This window comes from Fulmarus glacialis, unplaced genomic scaffold (assembly GCF_000690835.1).
Source record: "Fulmarus glacialis isolate BGI_N327 unplaced genomic scaffold, ASM69083v1 scaffold8135, whole genome shotgun sequence".
Taxonomy (NCBI): Eukaryota; Metazoa; Chordata; class Aves; order Procellariiformes; family Procellariidae; genus Fulmarus; species Fulmarus glacialis.
Window position 1 is genome coordinate 19,228 of NW_009213576.1, and position 19,719 is coordinate 38,946.

A 19,719-nucleotide genomic window follows, 5' to 3' on the forward strand; every position below is an offset into this window, starting at 1 on the left:
AAAGATCATCTTGGCTACAACTGGCAGTGTGAAAGACTTACTCACTTTCACAGTGTGAACGACAACTCAGGCCGCAAGCAAGTGGAAGTAGGCACCAGTATTTTCGTCCTAGGTAGCCACTGTTGAAACCTGCCGTTTCCCTTCATTTGCTGTTTTCAGCCAGCACTTTTGTCACTGGAATAATAATAAGCTCATCCCATAGCTTTATAAGAGCAAATGGATGTCACTGTTACTTTCCATTTCAAAATAAGCAGGGAAGTTGGTATCCTTCTTTCTAATCTAGTTCAATCATCTTCCATATTGCACAAAACTTTCCTGAAGAGTTGTTCTTAAATTTCATATAACAAAAAAATAGCTGTTAATATTTCAGTCTCATTCTCCCATCCAAATTAAACTATGGACGAAGGATTTAAGGAAAGGTGTGCCAAACACTGAGGGCTGTTGGTATTCCAAGTCAATTAGAGCAGTTAGTGCCTAATTAAGTGCTAATTCATGCTCTATGCAATCTCATAGAGGGTAGAAATTTGGCTCAGGCTAGTTGGAAACCTAAATTTTAGCTATTACATGTGAAATCATCTACTACTTTTATGCATACAAACCCTACTTTGTTTTATATGAGTCAAGTGCACTGTAAAACAAGGCTAAACACTTATCCTGGTTTGGCTGGCTTCCTTTTACAGTTTCTAAAGTTTCACAAACACTCGTTTTCCTGTATCCTCAGAAGTCACCGAATATGTTAAAGACAAGCTGTCTGCAGCCAGTTTTCCATGTTTCCTTCAAAGGGCAAACTTAACTGTCTTCTGCAATAGTAGAGTTGAGAATCTATTGATGCTCACAGTATCTTTATTCCCCACTTCACAGAATAAATAGAAATTCTAGCTAGAGCTGAATAAACCAGGAATTGGTGGCAACTATTTGAGCCAGGCTTTCAAAGGAGAGACTTTCCTAACTTTCCTGCATGCTAGAGCAAACACAAACATCTTTCTCGTCCATGCAGGAAATGTATCTTAAATCCCAACAGAAGTAATGTTAAATTTTGGAGACTTGACCTCCACAGAGACCTGTGAGTCATCTCTGATGTAGCACATGGGAACGTTCAAATTGCCACACCTGATTTGCATTCTTGTTACATACACACAAAACCAAGTCCTTCTCATCTTCACTCTTCGCTGCCTCTATGCATTTGCCAGAAAGGACATGGACAATCATTCCATTCTACAAGATGAGAGAAGAAGGGAAAAAAAGAACAAATTAAAAATAAGAGATTTCCAGTAAAAGCTGGGCCATGTTTCTGAAACTTTTTAAATACAATAGATCACCAGTAATGACTGGTTGTTCAAAATTTTTGAAACATAACGACTAGGTTTAGCTTTGACCCCAGAGCATGGTGAATATTCATAATTCCTTTCAAAGCTGACAAGATTAGTAGGTGCAGAATTCAATAAATCTCTTTTCCACCACTATTTGTTTCGTACGGGTACAGGTTAACATCAGCATCAACTACAGTACTACAGGCCACAAAATTTCAAAAGGACTAGTGCTTCCCTTAGGAATCAAAACAAATTACAGTAGGAACTGTACCAGAGGATTGCAGCATCCCTGCAACTACAGTAACTGCTCTTTTCCCAGGCTGTCCTAGAGCATGACATTTTTCAGCCTTGTAGAGGAGTTCCTGCTCTGCTGGGTGAAGTCCACTGAATAATACCGAATTCCTCTAATAGGAAGTTTGTTCTTCTCTTACAATGCAGGAGGAATTTTAATGTTTCCCTCACTCCCAAAGGGCTGTCATTTAGGAGGGTTCAGGATTGCCAAACCCTTGCTCTATCCAAAAGAAGTGGGCAAAGATTTGCCCTGCTCTTATTTTCACAACCACTGATTCTGATTCTATTCCTATAAGGCCAGTAAGACAAACAGTTAAAACAAGGACATATGAATTTAGGTAGGATTCCTGTAATTTGTATTTTTTAACTAAATTTATTTCACATCGACTGTAAATGGGCAAGAGGCATCCTAAATTTCCTGGGTGAAAATGGTATAGAAGTGAAACTTGCCCTTCAAATACCTCATCCCTTCCCCACACAAGAATCCTGTCAATCACCCAGTGATCCCACAGTCACCATCAGCTGCCTTCCCCTCACAGCAGAGTCACTACTGACCTCCTGGACATCCCAGTGCTGGTGGCTGTTGTCTGTCTCCTGTGTACAGTTTTGAGGGATAACCTTCCCGTGTCTGACATCAAAGCAAAACAGCGGAGCAGAACCAAGCCGGATTTCCTTCATGCTGTTATATTCAAAGTGCTGGAAAAGGAAGGGTTTGTTTGAACAACGATGGAAGGACATCCCAATTAATTTTTAAATGCTAATTCCAAAAATAATTTCCTGTATGTGTTTCTTAAGATGCAACCCAAACGTGAGTGACGGAGACCCAACAGCCTTGACCCTGCAAAGCAATCTTCCCTGCTAGCTAATTCTGGCATAACGATTTACTTAAGGAAAGGCTTTGTGGACTGTAATTATGTATAAAGTAAACCCATCCTATAATAAAATTTTCTAGTTTAATAAATATTTGAACAGAAGGGTGTTTCTGACAATGTCCGCACACATTGCAGTTAGAAATGTGCCTACAGCTCACCCTGAACTCAGTGTGAGCAGCAAAACTTGCTTGGGACTTGCAGTAAATATCTGCAGTCGGTCTGTATTGGTTTGGCTTCTCTTAATGCATGAACTTGCTAGTCTAATGCCAGCTTGGTAGTCTACATGAATTTCCCTCCTGTCTTTGACTGCAGTTTAGGCACTAATGGGGGAACCCATCCCCATTATTCTAGAATTGTTATATATTTTCTGTTCTCCAGACACTACCAAATATACTAACAAATAGGCACTTAATGATGTCTGCTGGAGCAAAGTGTGGGTATCTGGCCTCAGTGACACATGGAACATTGCCATTTTTCCAATGACACTCAGCTGCAGAAGAGTGGGCATCATCGCCTTAGCACATGCCTAATTCTGAACACATCAGTATTTCCGTTAATGTCAACCCAGCCATTTACATGTTGGAGTGACTGTCTTCTGGATGGTTCCCTAGATCTGATACAGTGCCTATATACTTCAAGTATACAATACCTGGGTGAGACTGTCACTGCAAGGGGAGAGTTCGATAGAGCCTTCTGCAACGGCTCTTCCAGGTCTGTAATCTGCACAGAAGCCAACACCAGTATTGTAAAGCTGTAAGTAAAGGTTTATACTGAAATAAAGCACAATCAGATACAAAAAAAAAAATCCTTCAGCTAACTTTTTCGTGATTGTATCCCTTTATGATATATGGTTTTGCTCATAATTCAGGCTAGATCTTGCATGTTGATCTTGCAAACTGATCTGATATAAAAGGCAGAGTCTCACCAAAGGTCAGTGTTACCCAGTGAGTTTTGTTTAAGTTTGAGATACCCACTTCTGGTTTTAACTATTATGATAGTTAAAAGAAATCTGTCAAAATTTTTATGCTAATGGAAAATTGCACTTCAACTGGACAGTGTAGACAGAAAAAAACCCAAGATATACCAGAAGAAAAAAACATGTGACAATTCCTGTGATCCACACTCAGTTCTTACGCTCTTCTCAAGCAAACTTTGATAATGAAGAACAGACAAAACAGTAAAAGGACACAGTAAAATCTGGCTACAGATACCAGAGTGTGACTTAATTAGTGGACCTTGTTGCCTTGTTGGGGGAAAATCCCTTCCAGTAAGGCTGCCTGGAATACATTCATATTTTAATGAATCATAATTATCAACTTATGTGATTTAAAAAAAAACATTGAGAATATTGCCTCCTGTACACAGTCAGCCAAGAAACTGCTATTGCTACCACCTCTGCCCTTGGGGGAAGTGCAGGACTGAAGAAATGCTTTTTTCTCTTCATTCACATGGGTCAGCACAGAGATATCTCAGCTGCTGTTGTGATTGCCAACTACATGAGGCAACACAATTCTTTTCCTTTACTAATGGCACCTAAAGAACCTAAGGTTAGGATCCTCTGAGCTGTGACACTGAACAGTCAGACAACCTGGGTTCAGTTTCTGGCTGGCTTTCTACGTTCATGTGAGAATTTGGAGCTGTTTGTCTCTTCTGTCCTTTTCTTTCTCCTCCCATCCTTGTTGCATTGTTTGTTTTGGACAATAAACGCTTCAAAGGAGGAACAGCCTCTTACTGTATGCTTACTGAGTACTTAGTACATGGAAGCGATACTGGGGTCTTTGAACAATGCAAAACCACTCATCATTCTTTATAGTATGTTTTCTCTTACCTTGCCAGAAAATCTTGGTGTGTCTTTAGGTTGGGAGAGTTCAGGGTACACATTTGATACAAACCACTGGAAATCTCTACAGCCCAGTCTCTTCTGTAGCTGAAGGCGCTCACTGCAGTCTGGCTTCTCTGCCTTTATGGAGAAAGCATAGGGACAACAAGGCTACTAGTGTATTTGTGTTAGAGATGCTAGAAGTGAAAATGACTACACAGGAATTATTTCTACCACCTCTTCTATCCTGCATGTTATAGATATTGATATATATCTCTCATGAGTACGCAAAGGAGGAGGACCAGCTATAGCCTTCCTTCAACTTTGTGCTAAAATAGTCTGGCATTGTGATGGAAGTAAATGTTTCAGAAGTAGCATATACTGTGAAAATAAGTATTTCCTCTAAAAATCATTATTATACTGCAAGATAAGTCCGTCTTTGTCATCTTTTTAATTAAAAAAGTCAGGGCCAAGTTTGATACTTGTTGTGCTGAAATCAGTGGGATTTTATTAGGTTATCATTCAGTATAGAATTTGGCCCGCTGATCAAAATTCAATTTCCTGGCCTTTAACAGCCCAAATTACCCAGTTATTGTCAGTCCTCCATGATCAGAGGATATAAGTTATGACAGAATTTAGCCCAAAACATAGTCTATCACATTATTATCTGACATTTACTAAATCTATTAAGTGAATGTGTTTTGCGTCTATAAAGGCATAAAACCTTTTCCATGATTTATGTGTTTTCTTGAATTATATACACACAATATCAGTTCTCACCCTTCCTGGTAGCAACTCTATTCTGAAAAAAGACGAGTGCCTTCAACCATTGGTGCAGCTACGGGCATGTGCACTGCAAAGGACTGACAGTCTGACTATTTCAGGGTATTTAGCACTGAAGATGGCTAACAGGGTTCTGAAAACCTCTAAGCAGGTAAGTGTCTAATCCTTCAGTTTCAAAACCACACAAAACACTTTTCTAAATCTCTCAGTGCCCAAATACTAAAAATATCTCACCACTCTTAAGAGTCTCTCTCCTCATTCTTGCCAGCAGTAGATCTCCCCCTTCACGTTTCTACTTTTTAAAAATGCAGTTTTGGATTCCTACGTCAGAAATTAAAATTGGTAACAAAAGCAAAGAATTGCCTGTAAATAACTTTTCCTCAAACCAGCTATTTCTCTGCATCCATAAGAAAGAAAAAAGGACTTTGTGACATGCCTGGAAAACACTGACAAATGAAGGGCCTTGGAGATGAAGGGAAAGGTATCAGTTTCTAAAGGCAGGGATCAGTCATGCCATGTGGCACTGTTTGCCAGCCCCTGTAAGCTGCACAGGCAAAGCTCAACAGTTGCAATACGTTAAAGAGAAACTCATAGTTCAGTATCAGTCTTAGATTTAATAAGCATAACAACAAAATTCAGCAATTCAGCACCAAACAAACCTGTCCCCAAGAGGTTTTCTTGGAAAAGGGAAATAGAGAAGTAAAATGCTTCCCCTAAAAAGAGATGTTTCTCACGAGACTCTGCTTTGGCTGAAGAAGGCGATGGCAGTAAATCTCATTTTGTTGTACTAGTTACAGCCTGCATTTGATGCCGAATAAATGGTGTAAAAAATGTAAAGAAAGTCATTATCCCTGTAAACCAATTTGAAAGGAAACCGTGCTTGTAAATTAAATAAACAAACCACACAAGAAAAGGAGAAAAAGAGACGGTGGCTGAAATAGTAGAGCGCTGGGAAGAGCCTTATTCATCTGCATTAATGCTCACACCACAGGCATCCCGTGCAGGATGCGGTTCAGACCATAAAATGTGAAGGCTCATAAAGCAACCTAAACGGGTGTCACTAGTTATTTTCTGCAGTGGGCAATGTGGGCGGTGAAGGCTCACGGACATTTTTGTAGTGGCCAATAGGTGGCTCCGCTCACCCCCTCAGTGCGATAAATCCCCGCAGGACCCATCTGCAGCTGAGCAGCAATAATGTCATTGCTTGCTTGTGCCTTTTCAATAACACCCCGCTGCACTTACATACTGAAAATATTGGCTGTGAAAGAAAGGAAGAGAGAAAAGGGCCTTTTATGCTATGGTATGCTGAGCACAGAGATCGTAAAATTGATCATTTGAAGGAGCATCATACTTAGAAGTACTAAAAGTATTCTGGCTGAAATAAAGTCTCAGGCAAAAGGTCATGGTGCTTACAGCTAGTAAACTGTATCATTGGTGGTTGTAGCTTTTAGTACAGAAAATTGCTTCTGAGTTGACAAGAAAGGCCTTCAGGAAATTATTAAATGATTTAAGGACCTAACTGCCCATCTTAAAAGACTTGGCCTAGTGTCCTCCTTTCAGTGACATGGCTGTAACCCTTGTGAGTCAATTGACAAACTTCTGGCCAGTGGAGTTCAAACCTACAACACAGACAAGGAGGGAGAAGCTTTTTAGAATAAAAAAAGAAACACGATAGTTTCAGACTCTAGGATTAGCACAGCAGGCTGACTGGAGAGGCAGATCCACGAGTGGAGCGTAAGGAGGTCAGACTAGGTGACAGCAAAGAAGCCACGCCAACGCACAGCCCTTTTCGTCTCCCCACTACAGTACAGCTCCTGCTGGATCTGGCTGTCTGAGACAATGGCCAGCACTGCAATGGCTGAGGCATGCAGGACTGAAATGCAAGAGCAAAACTGAATGGGAAACGTTGCACAGCACCTACCCATGCTCTGCCGAACTGTTTTCAGTGAATGTTATTCTTCTTAAAAGTATGGCATTGTTAAATGAACAAGATGAATGACATGTTTTCATTCACAACTGCTCACAAGTTTGTCCACTGCCTTGTAGGAGAGGATATCATTGCAAGAAAAGGTATTGGAGCCAGAGAATTCCTGAGAACTGCAGCAATATTAACAACTTCACATTATTAAAAACTTAACATTAAAAACATTAATGACATTAACCACAGCCGCATGACTCCCAATAAACAAACATCCACTGGTTTGTAATACACGGGATATACAGTCCTTTGACTGATCCTGATCTGCAATGGATTATACAGTGGCTTCAAAACAAGTGTGGCGGTTCTGTAGTTGTTGAATGGTGTGTAGGCTGTAGACAGTTCAAGTGTGGCCGCATGCCAGGGCTACGCCACACACCTGGCTGCAAGCCTGTCTCAGCGTACAGGCTGCTGGGAATCCAAATCCCTGGAGGTCGGACTGCTGCCTGTGCGATGTTTCTAACGAAAAATTAACTTGTAAATAGTGGCTATGTTGAGATCTGACGTTCTCAGTCACAGACAGTTGCTCCGGGACATCTGTCAGTTCAGGAGAAAAAATCATCTTTTTTGTCACTAGACCACTCAGATATGTTCCCTTCCAGTAGGAGAGACACCACGCTTTGCCAAATGCCCGTGACTATTACTGCATATCCTCATGAATCACAGGAGGAAGACCTTTAGTAACAAAGAATGAATCCTCTAGGAGGGCCCTTTGAGCACACAGTGCTACTAGCTTCCACTTCAGAGGCACTGCAACCTTCCATGTACTATCGGCGGAAAAATAAATCACAGCTTGTTAGGCAAGCTGAAGAAGGAGTCATTTGGAAAAGGAGTCATACTCTAAGAGATTTGATAACTTCAGCAAACAACTCCTAGGCACAAGTTTCTCTCTTTCCTTCCTGATCTGACAGCTCTTCCACTGGAATGTTTCATAAAAAGACTATCCCCAGCACCATGCACATTGAATGTTTGACTGCACACAGACACCCCCACCCCTATGCCACCGCCTTCACCTACCTCAACACACACTCCTTCTCTCAGAAACAAACCACTACAGATGTGTTTACCTTGCTGATTAAGAAAGCCACTGTGTCGTGCTTGTAGAAGTTCTCTTTAAAAGAGCCCAGCCAGGTCTCTGCTATTCGGATTTTGTTCCTCACAATGGCCTCTTCATAGGAGAAAGCACGGGGAAAGTGATTTCGATAGACATGCCCAACTCGGGAGCATGGAATAACTTCTACAGAGCCACCACAGAGCCAGGTCTGAAACACGGGTGAAAGCACAAAAAGAGATTACCTTATTTAGATTACCTTTATCTAAAAAGGAGAAGCTCCTTTACTACAGACTCTGCCTCAGGAAATCCTAATCTGCACATTGCTGGAAACAGCAAGAGCATTATTATGTGTTTCTTCATACACTGTTCCCCACAGACACAGAGACACAGAGAAGATACTGGGCAAGACAGACCTTTGATTTGACCCAGTATGCTTATTTATATGCTTTTATGTTTTTCTGTGCACAAATAGTGCAGTGAAGAGACCTGGGGCCACACCTTCTTTTGTCTGGCACATTAAAGACTCTATACCCTTTGTGTCTGCAATTTTCATTGCTTTTTAATATCAGTTATTCTTTGTATTCAGCAAAAATCAATGCAAACAATTTTATATAAACAATTTGGTATTAAAACTACGCAAAGAAATAAAGCTACTCTCCCCTTGGTGCATGTTATATGCTAAAAAAGAAGCGGCAGCTTTCAAAAGGTGCTGAAACCAGTGACTCTGTCCTCAGGCAGATAGTGATAGCCAGTGAAACTTCCTTCTCCTGACATAATGCTCCTAACTCACAGCAGCTGCATGTTCTTGTATAGTCCTGACAGATCACGGAGCGTGGGGATAGATTTCTGCGAGGAAAGTGATAATCTCCATACCCCAAGTTCTGCAGTTAACTGCTTTTATAAATTGCTTCTTGCCTTTTCATTCAGGTTCCTTAAAAGCCCGATAGTTATTACCACAGCTTGATGTTTTAATTAAGGTTCTTACCCTTATAGATAGCTCCAGATTTTCTGCTCCCCACATGGTCATGTCAGAATCATAAGCTCCAGTGTTTTGGAAGTAATGTCGATCCACGGCCACCACTGCACCAGCTACTACAGGACTCCTGTGTAGAAAACAGTTTGGAAGTAAACACCTTGAGTTTTGGATAGGGAATTATGTGAATGGTGAAAATCCCACCATTTCCACAGAGGTAGTATTACAAAATGATTGAATACTACTCCATATAAGCTTGAATTAATTGATTATCTAACCAAAAGAAAGAACAACTGGAACCTAATTCTAGGATTTGCCTGGGCAAGGGAGCCAAGAGCTGAATTACCAAATAAGGCTCAGAACAGTGGGAAACGTTACACACATGTACACCCACAACAACAGACAAACAGATCATGGTGAAGACATCTCTTTTAACTCTGTATGATCCATCTTTTGCTTTACCTTGTCTGGTCAGGTTGTGTACTAGTTGTGTCAATGTGTGGAAAATATTTGTCATGTTGAAAGTATGACTGCAACCTAGTTAGAATGATTACTAAAGGCCAAACAAACTCAGTGTAAACCAAAAACCGATCCCTTCAAAAAATGTTGACCAAGCATATGCAAGTAACCATGTCTCTCTTCTGGAAGCTGGAAGATGACCCAAATGGTACAGTTTTGCTGCTGAGCTGAGTGGAGGCATATTGGCTGATGGACTGTTACCTGATGGGGCTGACGGGAGACTGTCGTACCTTCTCTTCACGCTCTGGCATTGGTTCCCAATGAAAATCTAGTTTCCAATCAAAAACACCTCGATGCAGGCCCACAGAGTGATAGTACTGAAAAGTCTTCCAGTCTATGACATCTATGACAGGGGAGACGACACTGTTTCTGAAAAAGACAATATCATTTATTTTCAAAGCCAAAGCACAAATTAAATTCACTACTCTGTAAACAGTGGTTCTCCTCTTTGACACTGTAAAGCACAAGCACTCCTCTAAATGTTGAGTGTCCTTATTTTCCCTGCTGATAGAAGCTCAGGTGCTCAGTGTATGGGAATACTGAGCTGCAGAGAGGAATCTAAAGATCAATAATTTATTGATAACCTGTATCTTGCATTGTCATTTAAAGCTATTCAGGATTTTGCTGTGAGTTAAGCATCCACACGCTATTCTTATTACGCTATTCCACACAGAGGCCCCAACCTCTGATGTTACAGGCTCTGCATGGACGCAAAGTTTACAGCAAAAGATGATTTTGGCCTCACACACTTTACCATCCTTTGATTTTCCTGTAGATGTTCCACACACCTCATGAGTTTGTCACTTCAGGCCAATGAAGAGTGCACTTATCCTTATTTTGTTCTCCTGGTTGTTTTGCAAAAACATTTATCACCGAGTTCATAAACCAGTTTCTGTTTGTATTTTATCACAAGCTTAAAATGCTCTTGCAAATGCACTGTTACAGTGTGGAATCTACTTTTAAGAGCCAGAACAGAGCCATTGCACCATAAGCAGCAATCCTCCAATTCATTTCTAACTTGAGTTAAATTTGGGTTAGTCTGAGAAGAGGTGTTAGACATTTCCCCAAATGTCTAATGGGCAAACATGTCACGGTATTTCACAGTGTGCTTGTACATCATCTTGGAATTAACTGGTAGTTCAGAAGAACCATCAGTGTTCCTTGCTTCCAGGTCAATGACGTATCACATTTGGAAATTTTCAGAGGATAAATGCAATGGTATTAGGGACTGCAGGAAAAAAAGTGTTGAAGAAGAACATTATCCATTTCTTCTCTGTTATGCAAAAAGGATAGCCTCTGGTCTCAGTGTAAGGGCTTGCCTATAGACAGAAGTTCCTCTTGAGAAAAATCAGTAACTAGGGATTAAAGTACACTGGAAAAAATTACTCTTGTTCTACAGTAAGAGTATCCATATAGGAAATTATTCTGGAGTAGCTCTAATAACTTCCTGTTAAAACAGAGAGAGAGAAATGAAATGGTCAATTTTGGGGCAAAAAGTAGAAGGTTTTATCTCCTATCCTAAAGATTTATATGTTATATCCTCTCCTAAAGATTTATATGTACAGATCACTCTGGAGAGAAATACGCTTAAAACATAATACTATCAATGAAGAAAGGACATCTCAGAAGTCTCCAATGCAGTGAGCCCTTTGTACTTTTCCATAGCAGAGACCAGAACCAGCTGAGGAAGATGGTAGCTCTGGGTGATGTTAATGTAATCTTCACATATCTTCTCTGCCTTTACAATCACTAGCGTAATGTTTTTTCAGTATCAGGGTGGAGGGAAACTCCAAACTTTGTTTTACCACAGCTGCCATTTCCTGTAGAGAATTTTAGAAGCCCATGGAGAAACAGAAATTACTGATTGTCAATTAATTGTATGAAGATGAACTATGCAGAGAATAGCGTTAAAATGACTCAGTTATTCCTTTGTTTTCTAATAAGAGCAGACTGCCCTATGATGAGCTAAAGGCAGAAAGATTTAAAATAGAGAAGTGATTATATTTCTCCATTCAGGTGTAAAACCAGCCTTTGTAGTATGTAATAATAGGCACTCTTAGAAACAAGCAATGGGTTTACAAATAGATGAGAAAATTTTATGGTCACCTGCAACATTTGTAGGCATATACATTAAGGCAGCAATTTGCTGTCATTCTCCCACAGGACTCAAGAAGAAACGGAAAGAAATGATACTGTGATACATCCAGGGGTATCCAGGACTGGAGCAACCCCCTCAAACTCAAGCCAGCAGAAGCCTTTTTACTGAAAGCTGTATTTAACCTTTACTCACTAACAGCATGAAAAGGAAACTAACTGCTTCTGGAAGTTACTAAAAGGTAGTGTCCTGACAGACTCACACAAACAGGTGTTTTTTCTTTGATATGCTGAGAAAAATCCATCTAACAAGTTAAATGGATTTTATACGACTAAACTTCAAAAAATGAAAAGTCACTGTAATTGTAATTTCTACAGCCTGCTGCATTTTCCAGTGTACGAGTATCTCTGACAACTGTCTAGTTAGGAGTGTAGTTGAAGTTCTATACTTCCCACCTCAGTTTGTTGCTACTTGCTGAAATGCACGCTATCTATTGCTACTTGTTTATCCATTCTCATCCAGACAGGACTGAGGAACTAATGACCCCAGGGTAGTTTATTTTACAATTTCAGAGTCAAGAGGGAAATATCAGGAGGGCGTATTTGAGTGGAAGCCAGAGGAGGCAATGTAGACTAAACCATTCAAAAAACCTTGACCATGAAGACTAGACCACATGTGCATATCCAAGATAGTTCAGACAGAGACAATGCAGATACTCAGTTACACTCAGATATATTGTAGATCAGATATATTCTGGATCAGATAATCCAGACATTTCAGACTATCCTACATTTTCCTATCATTTCAGCCATTTAAAACTTGTCCTTCTTTTTGGATCCACCTTAAATTTGTTACCACTGTAAAACTGCAAACTCCAATGATGCTTCTAGCATCAGTGCAATTGCTCCTAAGAGTAAGCACCACAGTAGTAGTTCTTGTTGAAATAATCCTTTATTTTAATGCATGCTTTTGCTTTGCTTGTTATAGGGCATTGATTCTTCAATGCCATTCAAGAAAAATACCTGCAGTGATGTAATGGATTCTGATGGTTTGGAGACCAAGCAATTAGCCAAACTATCTGCAAATTATGACATGGAAAATTACAGTGTTTAAGACAGCTGAAAATATCTCACCGGATAGGTCACATTCTACCCTGGCTAAATTCAACAATAAACCAGAACAAAATAAAATCAAATCTCCTTTCCCACAAAATTATACAGTACAAACTGACAACTGTGTTTTAGTGCTATTACTCTAGTAGCTCTTTCAGAATGCCAAGATTAATAGTTTTGAAGAGTATGTTTGTAGGTGTAATGCTAGATCTTCACCTAGTATAAACTGGTGTAGCTCTGCTGAAACCAATAGAAACACACCTTCTTAAAACTAAATATTGGGAGTGTCTTTCTGATCTGAAATAGAGGAATCCAGTAACTTTATCTTGTGTGAAAACTGGTCAATGTCCAATTTTAATCTTAATCAAGCAGTGTTTTACCTATCTTTTGGTATTAATGCTTTTTTAATAAAAGATCTGTTTTCTGCATATTTACTGAAGGTTTGATGTTTGTGTGGTTCTAAATGCAAATTTACAGCAGAAGGTAATTGAAAGCTGGAAGATGTTCTTAGCTATTCTTTTTGGTTTTAACTGGGTAACTGGCAGGCAGTCAGCAGCCTCTCAGCACTTTGAAATGAAACACACACTGGCAAACTATTGCTAATTTTACTCTGTGGAATCCAAGGAAAGGAAAAAACAGGAAATTCAAATACAACTAGCAGCAAGGCTTTGAACTGTTTGACTAATTTGTGAATATTTCAAATGCTTGGAACACACATGAACTACAAAAGGTCACAATTCATGAAAAAGAGCAACCCAAACAAGAACAATTTCCTGGTTTGGGATTTCTCAACCAAGTACAATTGCGAATGAAATGTCTTCCCATGACCCTTTACAGTCACCATGGACATTATGTTCTTTTCTATTTTTAGAATAAGTAACATGAGGAGAGGAAGATTTAATTAACACATCTGTTTTGAAGTTTTAGATACACTGTTTTTTGAAAGTGCTTTTTATTGATTTATACTGCCTTTTGCTGGGAAGGGAACAGATTTTAATCTGTTTAAGTCCCCCTTTAAATAAGGAGGAACAAAAGAAAACAAACATGAAAATGATGTATTTTCCTCAACCAGTTTCAGAGTGGATCATTCCCTGCAAAAATTAGATAGCTAGGAAATCCAGGCAGTCCAAGTTCTCTGGCTCTGCACGTAGTCTAAACTTCAGCAAGTAACTGAGAACCCAAACTGGTTCCACAGCACGTGGCATTTTCACTGAAAGCACCTTGCTGGCTGGCTGAAGTCTTCAGGAAAATAGTAATGCACAACATTTGAAATTAGATAGGGTTAATAAAAAGATAAAATGCAGTGATCAGGAATGGTAAAGCTATGGTATGAAGGATTACTTAAATACTGCCTTACAGACCTACTCCAGACTAACTTAGGGCATATGAACAGTCTCCTTGAATTGATGGACTACTCATATGCTAAGCACTAAACATATACTTCAACTATCTGCTAGATAGAGTGCTAAGGGAATGCTTTATTTAAAAAAAAAATCTTTTGAACTTGTCTTTTTTGTTAAAATACTCAAATTTGTATGTGGGGTAGCAAAATCTGTAGGAGCGACCAATACCTTTTTACACTGGACAGTCAGGGCACTGTAGCATGAATCGTGCCTAAATCCTCATTGCTCCTACTTTTGGCAGTAATACTTGCTTTTGGCTTTAGATTCTTGTCTTCAGTTTCTTTACCTCAACTTCTTTAAAATAGGTCACCTACTGATTCTGATCAGCTGTGAAAGATTGTAAAGAGATAGCGTATCTTCACATAACATGCCATGTAAATGCTGAACATTAATTTACTGAATTTGAAATGAGTGTTATTGACAAATGGAGGATATAAAAGAATCAGGCAAAAAGAGGAGTCCCAGGAAGCAGGCTGTTATATGTGAAGTATATGGACAGTTTTCAAAACAAGGAGAGTAGCACGGAAATACATGCTCAGATGCTGGGGTTCTGTGCGCTCTTAATGGATAAGATCATGCTTCCCTGAGCCTGTGAGAAGGTAAAAAACAGATGGCTTATGTATTTGGTAGCTCGAAAAGCTGGGGTATGGGCCACTGAGAAGTGGAGAATCAGATGAAAAGAGATGAAGGAGCTGTTCAACTTTAGTGCAAAATATTTCCCTTCTCTCTAGCGTATTACCGTAAAACTAGAACTACACAGAAATCTTCTGGACAGCAGAATTCCTGTGTCTACAAGCAGAGGCTCCCATTCACTCCTGAATGGGAGCAAACAGTGGATGAGATGCCTTTCCACTGCTATGTTCATTTCTTATTCTGTTTAACAGCATTTTCATTAAAGATTAGTGACCTAGAATCACGGTGCTAAGTAGAGGCACTTTGAATTTCAGAAACTAGATAGGCTTCTTGTAATAATATCACAGGTTTCTGTTTCCTAATGTAATGTTTGAGCTGTGGTACAGGCAGTGCACCAGCACAGAGCTAAACAGCCCTTGCAACGAGGAGCAGGGGAAAGGTCCTAAGGGCAAGCTACTCCCTTGCAAGTCACCCCTCTGCCACGGTTATGGGGCCCATGCCTTTTTAAGAAGTGGAATTCCTTGTCAAGGATATAATCAAGGCTTATTTTGCTTTCATGCAGTATTCTCAGGAACCACATTTTGGATCTTTTTTTAAAAAATCATCCTGCTTCAGCATGATGGTCACAGTTTTTAGGTTAAAGGAACAACCTTTTCAAGGTTTCATTATATGCCCCCTTTGCCTTTCACTGCCTTTGGACCGAATACAAAATGGCAGCCATCTCCTGCAGTCTCCTGGAAAAGGCAACCCCCTCAAAAGATGACTGTAATAATTGCACATCTGCATTACTATGCACCATGCTATTCACCTGGAATTATCCTGGAACACAAACAGTTGTCAAATTAAATGATTTGTGGGGCATCTCATCTAGTTTTCTAATGTTGTCCAGGTGCTTACGGTATTCATCCTTGAATAATCAAAATGTCAAGGGATGCTTTACAAACCGCTGAACCATTCTCTAGGTGATACACTAAGCTGATGCACAGCTTCCCAGTCAATTTATTAGGTATGGTTCGCAGAACTAGTCCCAATCAAGGTGCCCATAAATGCATGTGTAATGACTTTAGAAAGACTCAATACTTTTGGGGAAAATAATTTTGATTGGGTTAGTGAATAAAACCATCACGTAGGGAGATGAAATGTCATCACCCAGAGCAAGTCAAATATCTGTCAAATATTTCCATACCTGTAACATTGGGATAATTTTTCTTGTGTTTGTTCTGTCCGTCATTACCGCAGGCTACTCAGAACTGGGGGCATCTCCCTTTTCGTGAGTATGTTCAACTCACAGTGAGGTCTCAGTTTGGGCAAGGATCTCTTGCCATCACTCTAAGACAGGTCACAATAATAGTGGTAGATCTGATCAGGAGTCTAGAAAATTAGGCTTAATCACAATTTTCAAAGTTAAAATCTCCCTCCAGCTCTGCTAAGCTCCTGCAAAGGTTTGAGCTTTGGAAAGGCTGCATTTTTCCTTGCCAGCAAACAACTTACTCACTCACTCTAGGTAATTTAAGTGTTTTCCTATCCTGTCACTCTAGCAAAAGTGCATGAGTTGCAGCTTGATTGGTACATTAAGAAGAGGAATGATGGATATTTCACCAGTCACTGTAAGCTTTTTTTCGCTCTACTTTCCTCATTTGGGTAGTCTCAGGGAGTGCACATGATTCAATTTAACAGCTCCTCAACTGCTAAATGAAGCCAAGTTGACTATGCTAATGCTTTACATTTCCACAGTGATCTCCATTCAAACATTACAAGCAATTTGGGAAAAATCATGAATTAACTTCCTTATCAGATCAGTGTTATTATCATCATTCTTCAGCTGGGGAAAGAAGGACAGCAAGGGAAAGTGATTGCCAGATGCCTAAGAGCGTGTCTTCCCTGTGCACTGGAGAATGGCACAGGTTCTCCACACTAGCAGTGACAAAGCTTCCAGGGTCAGACACAGTGACAGATACAGCATATAGAAAGGGATGGTTTAGACCATACTATTATCCAAACATCCTTCTACCTTTGCTCCATGGATCCAATTAGCCGTTAGCTAACTCAGTGTTAAATTCTGCTGTCCTGGAGGAATGAATGAGCGTATGAGCCCTACAGGGGAAGAGAATCCCTTTCTCACCCCCTGGTGACAGCGCTACATAAACCTTAGAGCTATAGTAGGCTTGGTGGCTTTGCATTCCCTTAGCAGGGATAATTTTTGATAGTGAATCACTACAATTGTAGTGGGGTCCTAACTTCTCTCTTGCCATTGTAATTCTCCCTTCACTATAGCTCTTCTCTGAGACTTTTTGTAACTCTCTTAATTTCAGCAATACAACCTTGAATAAGGACTGGCCAATTGATACAGATAGGAGTTTTGCATGAACATCAACAACGTACTACAGCTCAAGGCAGAAGAATCATAAAGTATATTCATAATAAATCATCTAATAAGTCAGCAGACAAAAAATAATCTGCTTTTCCAAGGAGGATCTTTTAGAAAAGAATATTCCTGACATCCTAGGGCAGCATTACTCTTGCTTGCAGTATTTTTAATGTTTTCATCCGAATGATGTAATCACTTCTAAAAACTCAAATTAATTCTCTTATAAGCAAACATAATCAGCCATAAAAGCAGCTTGTTCCAGTGCCTCGGAACAGCCTTTGAAGGTCTTTAGTATGACTATTGAACGGTCTGGTAAGAGTTTTAAAGATGTATTTTTTCTTTTACCCCCTCAAGCAATTATTCATTTTTTCCCAAGTGGCTTATGCGTAATGATAGACAAGTTAATGTACAAATTTTTCTTTCAGGAAAATCCCTTTAATAAAGGATTTACTGCCATGTAATTCTTGAAACATTTTCAGTGATTTAATCTCTTTGAAGGACTTGGGGACTGCATAGATGAGCTCAGCTGTACATTAGAGAGCAGGCCTAAGCACTAACCTAAACATGAAAGACTCAGAAAATATGAATCTGTATCTTCCTCTGTCAGTTTGGTGTCAGTAAAAGGACCTGTGATTAGCTAGAACTGTCTAGGCTGCCCAGAAAGTCTATTTTTTCTGTGGAACAGAGACAGTACAGGTGACATTGCTATGTAGCCGAACTGGCTCAGGAGGACAAAGCATTTTATCCTTGGCTTCATGACTGAGACAGTTAAAAAGTAAAAATAATGGACTCTTGCAGTAGTTTTTCTGGTGGATGTTTGCCAATTTCCAAACAGCTTGAGACTGCAACCTTTTTAATTCAGACCACCAGGAAGCCTTCTTATAGCTCTAACTGGATACAAACTCTGACATTTCAATGATACTGTGTGTGAAGTGAGGGTTATCAGCTGTGTGCCCTATCCTGCTTCCCACATATCAGAGTGATGCATGAGGTGATAAGGTAGAAAATAAAAGCAATGTGACCAGAAGGAAGAAGGTAACAAAGAGAGGATAAAAAAAATACCCAAACCTTTCCAAGTACATCTCTTTCAGCAGAAATTAGCATATGCAGGCAGCTCAGAGGTCACGGGGATATTTACCGGTTGGTGGACAGTCTGGCTAGGAGGGGTTCCAGCCAGCCCTTCTGACACTCGCAGTGTGAATCCATGAAGACGAGCACTTCCCCGGTTGCCCGTGCAGCTCCTAGCATCCGACCTCGGATGACTCCAAGCCTCTTGTTGCTCCGGATGAGTTTCACACCATCCAGCTTAGAGATGTATTCACTCAGAGCTGACTTCAGGGGCCCTGTCAAAAACAGAAGGTCACTGAAATGTTTTAACTTTGATTCAAGCTGTTATAGAAAAGCGACAGGTAGTAGGAGATGCTACTTCTTGCTGGTAAAATGTTTTGGGGGCATTTGTTTTACATGGCCAAGTAGGCCATGTTCCAAATATTCCCACAGCAGCATAATGTCAAAGAGAAGTAGAGACTAATGGAAACTGAGATTCACTAGGTGTGAAGCTATTCCTGTGGGAAACTTAATAGCTTCCTCTCCTGTTTTCAGCAAAAGGTGGATGCTCTCATCATCTCATAAAAGGCACAGATCAGAGTGAGATACTACAGGTGTTTGGCTTTCCCAAGCGCTTTGGACTACTTTAGCAATGTGGAGTTTTCCACTCTATTCTTCAGCCAAAGTCCAAGTCTGGAAATTATTACAGCAGATCTGGTCCAGTGGGTAGGCTAAGATTTGCATACTGTGTTCTTATTTTAAAGTAAGAAAGTTCAGAGTGATTGGAAATGATGGGGAAAAAAGAAACGTATTTCAAAGTTGAAAAGCTAAGCTGAATTCTAGGGATGGAAGAGTGAAACCTGGCAGCCAGCTCAGGGCACTGCTTAGCTCTTTTCCTGAGGGTCCTCTTTGCCTTCTACTTTCCTCACGCACTTTTTGGAGGAGCAGTTTCTTCCCTGAACCTTTGGAAGAAAGAGCTCATGCACAGAGAAATGGGAGCTACCTTGCTGGCTGAGGTCGTCAACTAGGATGATATCCTTGAGGGAGGCCTTCGGGGCTGTGTCCATAATGCTGTGCACGGTTCTCAGCAGAGTAGACCACGCTTCGTCATGGAAACAGATGATGACACTAGCAGTAGGCAGACTGGAGTCATATTCTTGCTGTAGGCACCTGCATGGGATCAAATGAGGGAGACACTAGAAACACTGGTACAACTGGCTACTTGTCTCTCAGAGCGAAGTTGTAAGCTACACCTAAATCTTCAGGGATGGAAAGCACTTTAAGATATCAGCTTACTTCTAATGAAGCAAAGGAAGCATTAAGGCGTCCAAGACTGGAATACAAAGTGAAAACATGGGAATGGCATTATAAAAATTAAAATGCAAAAATAGGAATGTTTTGCCGTATTCTGGGATACTTTTTTCTGCTCTGGCTGCCTGAAAATACACAGCTCAACAGAAAT

The 19,719-nt window shown here is 40.2% G+C and overlaps 1 protein-coding gene across 1 annotated transcript; it reads right to left on the reverse strand.

Moving 5' to 3' along the window:
- Positions 1-847: 847 nt before the first annotated feature.
- On the reverse strand, positions 848-19,427 carry GALNT15 (polypeptide N-acetylgalactosaminyltransferase 15; the record flags this gene model as incomplete). Its single annotated transcript, XM_009578227.1, has 9 exons — positions 848-1,215; positions 2,157-2,297; positions 3,123-3,224; positions 4,302-4,433; positions 8,121-8,315; positions 9,093-9,210; positions 9,801-9,968; positions 18,349-18,553; positions 19,261-19,427. Coding segments are annotated over 9 exons (1,375 nt in total), but the record flags the coding sequence as incomplete, so codon positions are not given.
- Between the last annotated feature and the right edge of the window lie 292 nt (positions 19,428-19,719).